Consider the following 13,569-nt stretch of genomic DNA (forward strand, 5'->3'; position numbering starts at 1 on the left):
GCATTATTCACAATTGCCAAGAGATGGAAACAACCCAAATGTCCTTCAACAGATGAGTGGATAAATAAAATGTGGTATATACACACGATGGAATACTACGCGGCAGTAAGAAGGAACGATCTGGTGAAACATATGACAACATGGATGAACCTTGAAGACATAATGCTGAGCGAAATAAGCCAGGCACAAAAAGAGAAATATTATATGCTACCACTAATGTGAACTTTGAAAAATGTAAAACAAATGGTTTATAATGTAGAATGTAGGGGAACTAGCAGTAGAGAGCAATTAAGGAAGGGGGAACAATAATCCAAGAAGAACAGATAAGCTATTTAATGTTCTGGGGATGCCCAGAAATGACTATGGTCTGTTAATTTCTGATGGATGTAGTAGGAACAAGTTCACTGAAATGTTGCTATATTATGTAACTTTCTTGGGGTAAAGTAGGAACATGTTGGAAGTTAAGCAGTTATCTTAGGTTAGTTGTCTTTTTCTTACTCCCTTGCTATGGTCTCTTTGAAATGTTCTTTTATTGTATGTTTGTTTTCTTTTTAACTTTTTTTTCATACAGTTGATTTAAAAAAGAAGGGAAAGTTAAAAAAAAAAAAAAAAAGAAAAAAGACAAACAAGGAAAAAAAAAAAAAAAGATGTAGTGCCCCCTTGAGGAGCCTGTGGAGAATGCAGGGGTATTTGCCTACCCCACCTCCATGGTTGCTAACATGACCACAGACATAGGGGACTGGTGGTTTGATGGGTTGAGCCCTCTACCATAAGTTTTACCCTTGGGAAGACGGTTGCTGCAAAGGAGAGGCTAGGCCTCCCTGTATTTGTGCCTAAGAGTCTCCTCCTGAATGCCTCTTTGTTGCTCAGATGTGGCCCTCTCTCTCTGGCTAAGCCAACTTGAAAGGTGAAATCACTGCCCTCCCCCCTACGTGGGATCAGACACCCAGGGAAGTGAATCTCCCTGGCAACGTGGAATATGACTCCCGGGGAGGAATGTAGACCCGGCATCGTGGGATGGAGAACATCTTCTCGACCAAAAGGGGGATGTGAAAGGAAATGAAATAAGCTTCAGTGGCAGAGAGATTCCAAAACGAGCCGAGAGATCACTCTGGTGGGCACTCTTACGCACACTTTAGACAACCCTTTTTAGGTTCTAAAGAATTGGGGTAGCTGGTGGTGGATACCTGAAACTATTAAACTACAACCCAGAACCCATGAATCTCGAAGACAGTTGTATAAAAATGTAGCTTATGAGGGGTGACAGTGGGATTGGGAATGCCATAAGGACCAAACTCCACTTTGTCTAGTTTATGGATGGATGTGTAGAAAAGTAGGGGAAGGAAACAAACAGACAAAGGTACCCAGTGTTCTTTTTTACTTCAATTGCTCTTTTTCACTCTAATTATTATTCTTGTTATTTTTGTGTGTGTGCTAATGAAGGTGTCAGGGATTGATTTAGGTGATGAATGTACAACTATGTAATGGTACTGTAAACAATCGAAAGTACAATTTGTTTTGTATGACTGCGTGGTATGTGAATATATCTCAATAAAATGATGATTAAAAAAAAAAAAAAATATCCAAGCTCATCACTCTCAAATTCTGCCTTCCAACATCAGAACTCAGTTTTGCCAAGTTCTCTGCCACTTTAAAAGAATGATCACTTTTCCTCCAATTTCCAATAATGCATTCATCATTTTCTTCTAAGCTCTCATCAGGAGTACCTTTAGCATCCATATTTCTACCAACAATCTCTTCAAAGCAATCTAGGCCTTTCCTAACAAGCACCTCACAATTCTTTCAGCCTCTACTCATCACCGAATTCCAAAGCTGTTTCTACATTTCTGGCATTTGCAATAGCAGCACCCCACTCCTGGTACCAAAATTTGTTTTCTTTTCCTAGACTGCTTAAAGCAAATACCATGAAATGGTTTGACTTGAACAATGGGAATTTGTGATCGCTGGCTCCTCAGCCACATAGCCAGGCACATGATGGAATCTGCTGGTCTCTCTCTTGTCATCTGGGTTTTCACTGATTTCAGCTTCTTCCTTCCATGGCTTTCTCTCTTTGAATTTTGTTCTCTCATAAAGGACTCCAGAGAGAGGATTAAGACCCATTCTGATTTAGGTGCATCAAATCTTAAGTAGCCTGAACAAAAGGTCCTACTTAAAACTGGTCCACATCCACAGGAATGGGTTAAATTTAAGAACATGTTTTTCTGGGGTACATACAGCTTCAAACCACCACACAGACCAAGCAAATATGGCAAAATGTTAACAACTGTTAAACTTAGGTGTCAGGTGTAAGGATAGACATTGTACTATTCATCCACTGTTTCTCTATGCTTGAACTTTTTCATAATAAAATGTTGAAAGGTAGAGTAATATATAGTTACATGAACCTTGCCCTCATGGAAATTACAGTGTGTGCATATGTGGGGGGGAGGGAACAACTATTGAGGATGAATAAAATATATGGAATGTTAGTTGTAAGTGCCAGGAAGGGGTACAAAGTGTGTGGATGGTGGGCTGAGGGCATTGAAATTTTAGACTGGTCAAAGAAGGCCTCACTAAATTACATTTGAGTGAAGACCTCATAGCAGTGAGAGAATGAGCCATGAGGCTATCTTGTGGAAAATCATTCCAGACTTCGAGGTTAGAGCCAGCCTAGTGTGTTTAAGAAACTTATTTGCTCTGTTCCTGCCACAATGAATGAGCAATCAAGAAGTAGTAGATCAGAGAGCAAAGAGGTGAGCCATATCAAATCTTTTATCAAATAGATACAACAAAATATATTTATCTTCTAGATATATGGAATATCTTTGGAGAAATAAAGGCAACTGCTAAATAAAGGCAAAAGCCTCTGGGAGTCTTGCACCTTGGCTTTTCACTGGACTTCCTACCATTTCATTTGAAATTTTTACCATGTTTAAATTCTTTAACATTTCCCAATGCATGCCATAAATTCTATGGTTCCTCAAAGTTCCTGTGTGTGTGCTAGAGTCCTCCGTTAACAGCCCCTTCCTTCTGATGGGCAGCCATTTCAGATCCCTCAAGACTGTATTTTCTCAATACAAAGATTCATCTCCCTGCTCATTTGAATGTGATCAGACAAGTTTGTCTAACAACCACATGATAGATTTTTGAGGAAACAATAATTCTGCCACAGGATGGTGTTCCACTCGCCACGCTGCCTCAGAGTGTCTAGTTGACAAGTTTGGTGGATGAAGTTGTGGCAATGTAAAAGAATATTCTCAATTTAGACTGCCTATTAAAATTACTTCCAATCATCAAAATGAAAGAGGTCCAGAAAACAGGGAGAAATTACAAACTGTGCAGAAGGGTCCAGTACATGATTATGGTAATTTCTTATGTGTAATAATGGTAGTATTATGTTAAAAAAAGGAATCTGTATCTCTAAGATATACATATGCATACATATTGCAGGATAAAACATATCTCCAAGATTTGCTTTAAAATTATCTGGGGTGGAGTTAAGACACGAAACAGGATTGTTACATATCGATAACTGTTGAAGCTGAATGGTGGGTACATAGGAATTTATTATGCTATTTTGCATGCTGTTCAAAAACTACATAAGAAATGTTTTTAAAAAGACATAACATAGTGCAGATAATAAAGGGGAACATACAGATGAACTTTTGCATGAATAGGGACTTGAGGCTATTCTGTATAATCGCCCACCCTATCAATGGCCTGGCACATAGGAGGTGGTCAAAGTTCGCTAAAATTTAAAAACAAACAAACAAACCAGAAAAGTGCTCTTACACCCCTTTCCCCCATTCCCAATGCCATAATCAGAAATCTAGAGACTTCTCTTCCATTCCAGCTTTTTCTTGCCCAATTGTCCACCTCTTTTACACACACACTCTCATAGTTTTCCAGTAAGTTTTTATTATTAGTTATATCATGATTCAGGATCCCAGGGTGGGGGTCATTATGTAACCAGGTCCCCCTTCACCACCCTGGGAGAAGGATGAAGGACAGGGAAGAAGTGGGATAGGCCAGTTCAGATCTTCCCAGGAAATGTGCCTTCTGCCCTGCGGTCGTCCCAGGCTGACACCTGTGGAAAGACAGAGAGTGTCACTTCCTTCAGCTGTGGGGCAACTAGATGGGTGGATTTCTTTTGTGTTCCTCACTGTGCCCATCTGTTCAGCCAGAAAACAAGTAACCACAGGCACCTGCTATTGTACCAGGAGCTGAGGAATCAGCAGCGACCCAGAAAGACAAAAATCACTGTCTTGAATGAGCTGACACAGGAATGAGGAGACACAGGCAGAAAAATCCCAGGGTTGCTATAGGGTTGTCCCTTGCTTCAGGAACCCTAGAGTTATTACTCAATACTGCTTAAAGGAATACAGGGAAGGTGGAATACTAGGCAGCTGTGAGAAAAATGAGATAGAACTATGCTCTGGCACAAATCTATCACCGAGATATATAGTCAAATGCATAGAAGTGCTAAACAGAATATACAGTGCAATCCCACTGTTACAGTTGTATGTGCATGTATAAAAAAATGATGTAAAGGCATATATCAAATGGTTAACACTTCCCAGAAGTAGCACTCTGGTTCTGATGGGCCTCCCTACAGGCAGCTACAAGCATATTCATTTGCACATATACAGACAATGCTAGACAAATGAAGACAGAATCTAAACTCCCACTCCATAAATTCCTAGCTGTGTGATCTCAGGCAAGTTACTCAACCTCTCTGGGCCTCCGTTTCCAATTCTGTAAAAAGAGAATACTGATAATAGTACCTACCTCATATGATTGTTCTGGCATGTTTGACCTAATATGATGTAAAGCACTTATAATGAGGCTGGTAAATGCCATTTATATGCCTATTTTGTTTACATACACACACATACACACACACACAGTATTTTAAAAAATACCAGGTCATACTATATAGATTGTTCTGCAACTTGTTTTTTCCACATATTTTAGGGAGATCTTTATGTGTCCTGTCACATAGATCAATACATTCTCCATAAAGGCTGTCAAGATAACTGTCCCATCATTGTTTCTGAATGTGTCCCTTTATAAACAACTCTGTAGTGGACATCCTTGTACATGAATGTTTTTGTGGATGCCTAGACACAGAATTGTCAGGTCAAAGGAGTATGTTTTTTTTTCATTTTGGAAGATCCTGCCAAATCTGACCTCAAAAATGATTAGACTATTATTCTGAGATAAACAGCTATGAACCAAGATCTGTAAAGTGATATACAGGTGAAGATTTGAAAATTTTTAAACTTACAAATCATATTGACAAAAAGTTTTAAGCACAAACTTTGGGGTAAAAATGCATTTGACAGAAATCTAGAGATATACCTACTTCTGGTTTGCAAGCAAGATTTCCAAATTTAAGTCTGTTTTAAAGAGTTGTTACAATAAAAGGGCAAAATTGCATCTATGTAGCTCCATGTCTCTATCTTTTCAGGTTATCCGATGGAAATACTTTGATAATAAATTGAAACTGTGAGCCCATTACTTACTGAAAAAAAAAAAAATTGGACCAATCTATAGAACCACCAACAGCTGTCAGAGAACCTATTTTACCAACTCTTTGCAAAATCAACCTTTATAATTTTTGTACCAGGCTGCATGGTAGAAATGTGCATCTCCGTTGTTTTCAGTTTTGTTTCCCTGATTAGAGCAGGGATGAACATCTTTTTCACAACTGGGGTTCAACTGGTGTCCCTAATTCACAGCTCTCTATTTGAAATTCTCAGTTGCTGGTTTTATCCGTTTTTTTTTTTTTTTTAATTGGCATTTAAAAAATGCAATGTTGGGGAATGAGGGGCAATGAAAGACTGGTCTGCTGCTTTGGCAAGTTACCATTTACCCCAATAATTCCATTTCATGGGAAGAAAACCATTCAAATACAGGGGAGAACATTTCCTGCCATGGAGATGTTCACTGAAGTCAAAGATACACACGAGTGCAGCTAAAGGGGAAGGGAATATTTTTTAACTATTAAAGGTGACGGCTACTCAACCAACCTGCCTTTAACTGAGTAGATTAAATTGACATGAAAATAGGTATACAAGGAATGTTAAATTAAAAAAGTGAAGTGCAGAACAGTATCTAGGGTATGAACCCCAATTGTGTAAAAAATACACACTCAATAAAACTGAATTTAATTAAAAAAAATACACACAAACCCCTACACATACATACCAGCACACAGGAAAAGAAGAAAAAAATTTATACCAAATTGCTAAGGGAAATTAACTTTGAGGCTTGGAAGGGGTGATCATCAGGGGGCTTTCACTTTCCATATTCCATAAATAATTTTTTGAAGAGTCTACAAAAAGCTAATGTTATTTTTCTTGGAGAAGCTAAAGTTTTTTTAAACTGGAAAACAAAGGATGGTTGGAAAAGTGCTTGAAATGCTTACGTTATAGGAAAACTGCTGGACAAAATAAAATAAAATAAACAAACAAATAAAAAATCCAATAGCAACTAACACAGTGATTAGAGCTTAATTAAAATATATATATATACAGGAAAACCTGGAAATACCCCCTACTAGCAGCCAGGTCAGGAGGATGAGGAAAAATGTTCTCTCCCTCCCCCTATGTTCTAACTTTCTGTGAAGTGCTTAGAAGAAACAAAAACAACAATAAAAAACCACCTGTAATTACTGACACCAAGGTTTTTTTTAGAATAAAGAAGCCAGGGCTGTTGGGAGTTAAGGGGCCTGTGTAGACTATTGTATCCAGCCCTACCAGGGCAGAGAACGACACAGGCTGATGCTCCCCAGGTAAAGGCAGGTGCAAGCCCTGGAGACAGGTACAGGGCAGTGCTGGGAGTGGGAACATACTTCCTGGCACCTTATCTAACAGTCACCAATGAGGCCCTAGCTCAGGCCCTGTAGCTGGGGGAGAGATATTATGGGTATTGCAACATTATGTTACCTGAGATGACCGAGGATGAGGAGAAATCCTGGGAGGGCAGAGGGTACTCAAAGACACCTGAGACAGTGTGGTCAGAGGGATCAGAGAAAATTACAGTGAGGACAGGGCCACAGAAGCTGAGGCAAAGAGGGCCACACAATTAATCTGTTCTAGAGAACTGAGCCAAAGACATGTATGTCAAGGATGCTTAATGTGCTGAAAAATTAGAACATAAGATCTATCAAACAGGGACCAGCTAGGGGGTATATGGAAACTATGTATTTTCTGTATGCATACAACTACTCTAGTTTTTTTTTTTTAAAGGGGGTGGGGTGGGGTGTGGTGGGGGACAAGCTAAATAAAAACATCAATAAGTTACTATAAGGAGTAAGGCAAATCTACAAACACTGTCATTAAAAAAGGACTACAAGATACACCCAAAGCCCTCATCAGAATTAAAAACTTTTGTTCCTCAAAGGACTTTATCATGAAAGTAAAATGACAACTTGAACAATGGAAGAAAATATTTGGAAACCACATAGCCAACAAAGGATTAATAACCAGAATATACAAAGAAATCCTGCAACTTAATAACAAAAAGACAAACAACCCAATTTAATAACAGGCAAAAGATTTGAATAGGCATCTCTCCAAAGAAGATATATAAATGTACAGAAAGCACATGAAAATATGCTCAACATCATTAGCCATCAGGGAAATGCAAATCAAAACCACAATGATATGTCATTTCACACCCACCAGAATGGCTGCTATTAAAAAAATTGAAAGTAAGTGTTGGAGAGTATGTGGAGAAATAGGAACACTCATTCATTGCTGGTGGCAGTGTAAAATGGTGCAGCTGCTGTAGAAGACAGTTTGGCAGTTCCCCAGAAAGCTTAAGTATAGAACTACCATGAGACCTGGCAATCCTGCTACTCAGTATATACTCAAAAGAATTGAAAGCAGGGACGCAAACAAACACACACTGATGTTCACAGCAGCATTATTCACAACTGCCAAAAGTTGGGAGCAACACAAGTGCCCATCAGCAAAGGGATGGATAAACAAAATGTGATATATACATACAATGGATTATTATTCAACCATAAAAAGGAATGAAGTCCTGGTACATGCAACAACATGCATAACCCTTTGAGACACCATGTTGAGTGAAATAAGCCAGACACAAAAGGACAAATGTTGCATGACTTCACTGTTTTGAAATAAGTAAACTAAGCAAACTCACACAGAGTCAGAATCTAGAATACAGGTTACCAGGGGATGGAGTGGGGATAGGGAATGGGAAGCCCAGGCTTAAAATGTACAGGGTTCTTATCTGGAAGGATGGAAATGTTTTGGTAAATGGATGGTGATGATGATGGTAGCACATTGTGAATGCAATTAACGGCACTGAAACATACAACCGAATACGATTAAAAGAAGGAAATGTTAGATTGTATATATGGTAACAGAATAAAAATTTTAAAAAAATCCATGGAACTATACTACACAGTGAACCCTAAATTAAACCATGGACTGTAATTAATTAATAATACAATTATTAAAATGTACCATCATCAATTGGAACAATATTCTACACCGATGCAAGGCGTGGGTGGTGGGGTGGTATACAGGAATCCTATATTATATGCATGACTGTTCTGTAAACCCATAGCTTTTCTAATTTTTTTTTTTTTAAAGGCAATTTAGATTCAGCTAAACATCACCTGCTACATTAAAATGTTAATTTGCATTGTATTCACTTTAGTGTTATGTATTTTTTTTTGTTTAATGATTGTACAAGAGCATTTGTACCTAGTTTTGTTTGTACATATTTAATAAACCTTTCAATAAAAAATAAGGCTCTGAGACTCACTGATAAGTCATAGAAAAGCAAGCTGCAGAACAGACTATATAATATGAGCCACTCATAAACAAAGTTCCACAAGTTTGTATATGATAAATTTATTAAGGAAAAAAAGGGGAAGGGGAACTGGGGAGCACAGAAGGGCTTCCATTTTCTTATTTTACTGTACTGGTTGCATTTTTTTTTTTTTTTTTTTTTTACATGTGCACTATTACTTTTGTAATAGTATCATACTTTTAGTCTAAGATACATGTTCTTCATTTTAACATCTCTGAAATTAGCATGCTTGTTACATTCCCCTTCAGTAATTTAAACACCTCTCAATGTGTCTTGCAGTTATTAGGAGTTTTGATTTTTAACAAATAGGGTAATGTTAAACTCTCTTAAAAAAAGATGGTGTGGCAAAGAGTACTAAATGCTGGCAAAAGGTCTGGACAGATCAGGGCTCAAAGGACTACATGGTGGTGTTCTTAAAGAGATGCATGCTGAAGGAGGAAAGGGTAAAATCACATGTCTGAGATTTGCTTTAGAATAATTCCACAGAGGAAAAAAGACAAAAAAAAAAAAAGTGACAGATGAAGCAAATGCAGAAAACTCTTGACAACTATTCAATTTAGGTGATGGGTATATCTGGGGTCATTAAGATACTCTACTTTTACATGTATTTGAAAATATTCATAAAAAAGGACAGGATTATACAAGATGATGAGCTCATAGGGACAGGGCCCTGGCACTGAGTATGCATTTGTAAAGTGAATGAGAGATGGATCCAGCAAGGAGAAGGCCCTGGTGGTCTTGGCTGAGAGGGCTAAGAGGTGTCAAAGAAGGGAGGCAATTCTAGGAAGAGGAAAAGGCATGAGCCACATGGACAACGTGACACCTTGTCTTCCCTTGTTCCTTGGAGATGAGCTCCCACCAGGTCACCATACTCCCCTCTTCTCAAACCCCACCACCCTTCATCCCAAGGGCCCCAGCAGGAGGCACCTACCCAGGATATGGGGCAGAGGGACTTATACACACGCCGGTACCATTCGCACACGGAGACGTCACCGTCTTTAGCAGTCATTGCCTTCTCGCAGCGGTGAAAGTCTGTGAAGAAAGGGGTTCAGGGTAAGCCCAGATCCAGGGCTCGAACACATTTCTGACCAAAACTCACAGTGGGAAATATTTTTTACCTCATGTCCAGTTACACACACACACACACACACACACACACTCTCTCTCTCTCTCTCAATGGAAAAAGAAGTGTCACAAAGAATGCATACTCTTACAAATCCATTGAAAAGGTCTGCGCACAACTCATTGAATTGAATTTGTAACCCACTTTTGAGAAGCAATTAAAAAATTCTGGGGTCAGGGATGATGGGGAAGCATAAGGACACAGATTATGGAAGCCCAGAACCAGGGCAAGGGAAGGGGAAGATGATCTTGATATTGAGATACTGGGAGTTCCAGAGAGGAAGGCAGGAAAGGAATAATATGCTTTTTTAAAATAGGCAATTCATTCAAATTCAAAAAACAAAACAAAACTCTAGGCAATCTACTTCTGGGCACATTTCCTAGATAGGAAAGCATGCTCATGGTATTGGATTACATTTATAAGAATGTTTATGGCAGCCCTGTTCATTAAAACTCCAAAATCAAAGTGTCCATGGATAGAATAAATTGTGGACTTCTGTATAATAATGAAAATGAGCGAACTGCACACCACAGCATGGATGATTCCTGAAAACTGCTAAATGAAGAAATTCACACAAAAAAAGAAAACACAGTATTTATAAAGTTCACAAAGGGGCAAATCTAAAACAGAGGTAAAACCAAAAATGTGATAAGTCAGGTTAGTGGTTACACTTCTAGGGGGAGGAGGGAGTTGTATTCAAGAAGAGACATGCAGGGGGTGGGGGAGTTCAGAGTGCTGGCAATATTCTGTTTTTCTATACTGGTTATGGTTGCACGGGGGTTCACTTTATAATTATTAACTTAGCTGTACATTATGTTTTACATATGTTACATTATTTATACACACACACACATACACACACTCAAAAAAAGAAAAATCATTGTAAGAACCAATGTTTGTGACTCTGGCCCAGATCCTGAAGCAGTCGTTGATGAGGGCTTGAGCCCTCCAGAGGTCTGATGTCCAGAATAAAAGCGAGGAGGCCAAGACCAGCGTTAAGGTGCATGGGTGCTCTAGGAGTAGGCAAGAGGTGAGGGACTTGAGGTGTGGGACCAGGGGAAGGTCTGCACTCCCCCATGACCACACCCTTCTTACCCAGGTAGTTCTGCCAGCAGTTCCTGGTCTGGTTCTGGTTGGGGAAGCGGCTGTCAAAAGGGGCAGTTCGGTAGTTCTTGATTTTGGTCTTGATGTCTTCTGCCATGGTGCTGACTCCTGGAGGCAAAGGGGGTGGATGCTGATAAGGGTTTTGGGGGGCTTAGACATAGGGATGTCAGCCCGCCCAGGCCCAATGGAGGCCCAGATACAGAAAAATAGACTGGGCACAAAGAAAGCACCACTCCCTCCCGCTACAGACACGCACACATGCACACACACACAAGTGAAAGGCAGGGTCAATCCATACATCTGAGTAGTGGAAGTCACAGCAGGCTAGGGGCAACTCCTTAGCAAAATCAGCCCTGGTTCCAAAAATAGTAGCTATATGTACTGAGTGTTTATTACAGGCCAGGTGCTGTTCAACATACTTTACTCCTCTAATAGCCTCTCTATAAGACAGGAAGTATTACTATCCCCATCTCACAGACGAGGAAGGGACAGGGCATCTAAGTGACTTCCCACAGTCAAGCAGCACACAACTGGTGGGGCTGTACTCAATCACTGGACTACCCTACACTACAGAAGTTCTTAATCTTTTTGGTGCTATGAACTGCTCAGGAATCTGATTAACACTATAAACCTCTTTTTCAGACTATATTTAAAGGCATTAAAAACTGCACTGGATCAAAAAGAAAACCATTTACATCTACTCACAGATTTATTAATTGCCATAATGTTGAAGAAATCACAAGCGAAAATATTTTGTGATATGTGCAACAGCTGTAATGTGATATAAGAATATCTGTGATTTCAATTGGTGACAAAGTCATAGGTGTCAGAAACATCACAGCGGTATATCAGCCATGCTACTGAGGTTGTTGCCTGCATTCCTAACTGCAGAAAATGCTACATTTCAACTGGAGGTCAGTAAAAACTACTGATAAAACTTTTTCCCCATTCAATTACTAGCACTTCTTGAATCCTATCGGTTCTGTGGACCTAGGGTTAAAAACCTGTTATTATATCTCTGAAAAGGGGACACACAGTTGTCGCCATGAAATCTGCAAGAAACGGCCTCGGTATTCCAGAGAAAATAAGAAGTCATGGGCTATATTAAGGCGTGCAAGCCAGTATTCAATTCAAGCGGCCCAAGGCAGTGCTGGCGGTCTGGGAGCACCAGATAATCCTTCGGGAGAGAGGGACAGTACAATACCAGCCGCTGGGACACCGACGGCGTCGCAAGAAGAGCTCGGGGTGCTATCTCGACTCGATATTTGGAGGTGATGGTGGCTCGGGGATGATGCTGCGGCCCCTCCAACGTGCAAGGGGGAGAGCGGGATCAGACACCAGACAGCCAGGCTGCGGCCCAGGGACGCCCCGGAGGTCACGGCCGCGGCCTGGTGATTAGGAGCAATGCAGTCCAAATTAGTGGGTCCAAACCCTGGTAGCTGTGGCCTTGGCTAATTCGCTTAACATCTCTGAGCCGCAGTTTCTTCAACGACAAAAGGAGATAATCACAGGCCCTACTTCATGAGGATAGGGAGATTAAATGAATCAGTCTAAGTAAGTCGCTTGGAATGCTATCGGGCACTAAGGAAGAACTCCACAAATGTTAGTTATTATTAATAACAGAACCACAAGGTCCGAGGTTGCGGCACCGGGAAGGCCGGCCGCCGCCCGCCGGAAGCCTCACCCTGTCGGGGAAGCTGGGAGATCGGGTCCGCAGACCCCCTTATTGGGGACCCACATTTCTGAGTCCATCACACTCACCTAAGAGCGCCGCAGGATTCCCTCGCAGCTCAATGTGACCCTCACCACAGCCTTCCGTCTCGAACCGGAAACGGAATTAAGACAGACCGGAAGTGGTGCGAGGCGGAGCACAGGGAAGTCAGTCCCCGGATGTCACTCTGGCCCCGCCCATCCAGCGAGCTTCGACTTCCTATTGGGCTGAATGCATGTTCAACATCACTGCCGGACCAATCGAGAGCTCGCGCGGCTCTTCGAATGGCCCCGAGCAGGAGCTGGGGACTCCTAGATAGAGGCTCTTATCACCTTGTCTTTACCTAGGAGAAAAGATTTCTGGGTCTCGGGACTGTCTGGAGAGCGGGCCTGGGGGAAAATGACCCAGAGGAAGTGTTTTTATTTATGCAAGAAGTATTTATTGAGCGCTTACCTTGAGCCAGGCATTTCTGTAAGTGTTGGGGATACATCATTGAACAAAACACAAAAACCCTACTCTTATGATTATTACGGAGTCGATTGTTAGAGGATTGAAAACGATCTAGTCTCTCTCCTGGGGTCACTTATCACGTTTTGATGAAAGCCTAGACTCCACATCCCTTCCCCATATCTAATCTTGTTCACTCTGCCTTTAAAATATATCCCGAATCCTCACCTGTCAAATCTGCTTCACGCCACCGTCATTTACATCCTGGACTATTGCAGTAGCCTTCTCCCTGGCTTCCTGGCTTCCCTGCTGGCCTCTACAATTTTCCATC

General features: G+C 40.8%; 1 protein-coding gene across 2 annotated transcripts; it reads right to left on the reverse strand.

The window, feature by feature from the left end:
* Nucleotides 1-3,898: 3,898 nt before the first annotated feature.
* LOC119521797 (cytochrome c oxidase subunit 6B1) lies at nt 3,899-12,937 on the reverse strand. Of its 2 annotated transcripts, XM_037820470.1 has the most exons (5): nt 12,842-12,911; nt 12,285-12,468; nt 11,072-11,188; nt 9,785-9,885; nt 3,899-4,087 (listed from the first exon to the last, which is right to left on the reverse strand). In XM_037820470.1, exons 3-5 carry the CDS (start codon nt 11,175-11,177, stop codon nt 4,034-4,036), a joined length of 261 nt encoding a protein of 86 aa, XP_037676398.1. In that variant the 5' UTR covers nt 11,178-11,188; nt 12,285-12,468; nt 12,842-12,911; the 3' UTR covers nt 3,899-4,033. The 2 variants fall into 2 exon arrangements, with proteins under 2 accessions (XP_037676398.1, XP_037676396.1); XM_037820468.1 differs by lacking the exon at nt 12,285-12,468 and having other exon boundaries at nt 12,842-12,937.
* Nucleotides 12,938-13,569: the final 632 nt, after the last annotated feature.

The sequence above is a fragment of the Choloepus didactylus genome, chromosome 27, assembly GCF_015220235.1.
Source record: "Choloepus didactylus isolate mChoDid1 chromosome 27, mChoDid1.pri, whole genome shotgun sequence".
Lineage (NCBI taxonomy): Eukaryota > Metazoa > Chordata > Mammalia > Pilosa > Megalonychidae > Choloepus > Choloepus didactylus.

Coding starts and splice junctions, on each gene's coding strand:
- LOC119521797 (XM_037820468.1), bottom strand. CDS start 11,177: ATGGCAGAAGACATCAAGACCAAAATCAAGAACTACCGAACTGCCCCT. Junction 9,886..11,071: donor CTGCTGGCAGAACTACCTGG/GTAAGAAGGGTG, acceptor CTTTCTTCACAG/ACTTTCACCGCTGCGAGAAG. Junction 4,088..9,784: donor CCCTCTGCCCCATATCCTGG/GTAGGTGCCTCC, acceptor GTCTTTCCACAG/GTGTCAGCCTGGGACGACCG.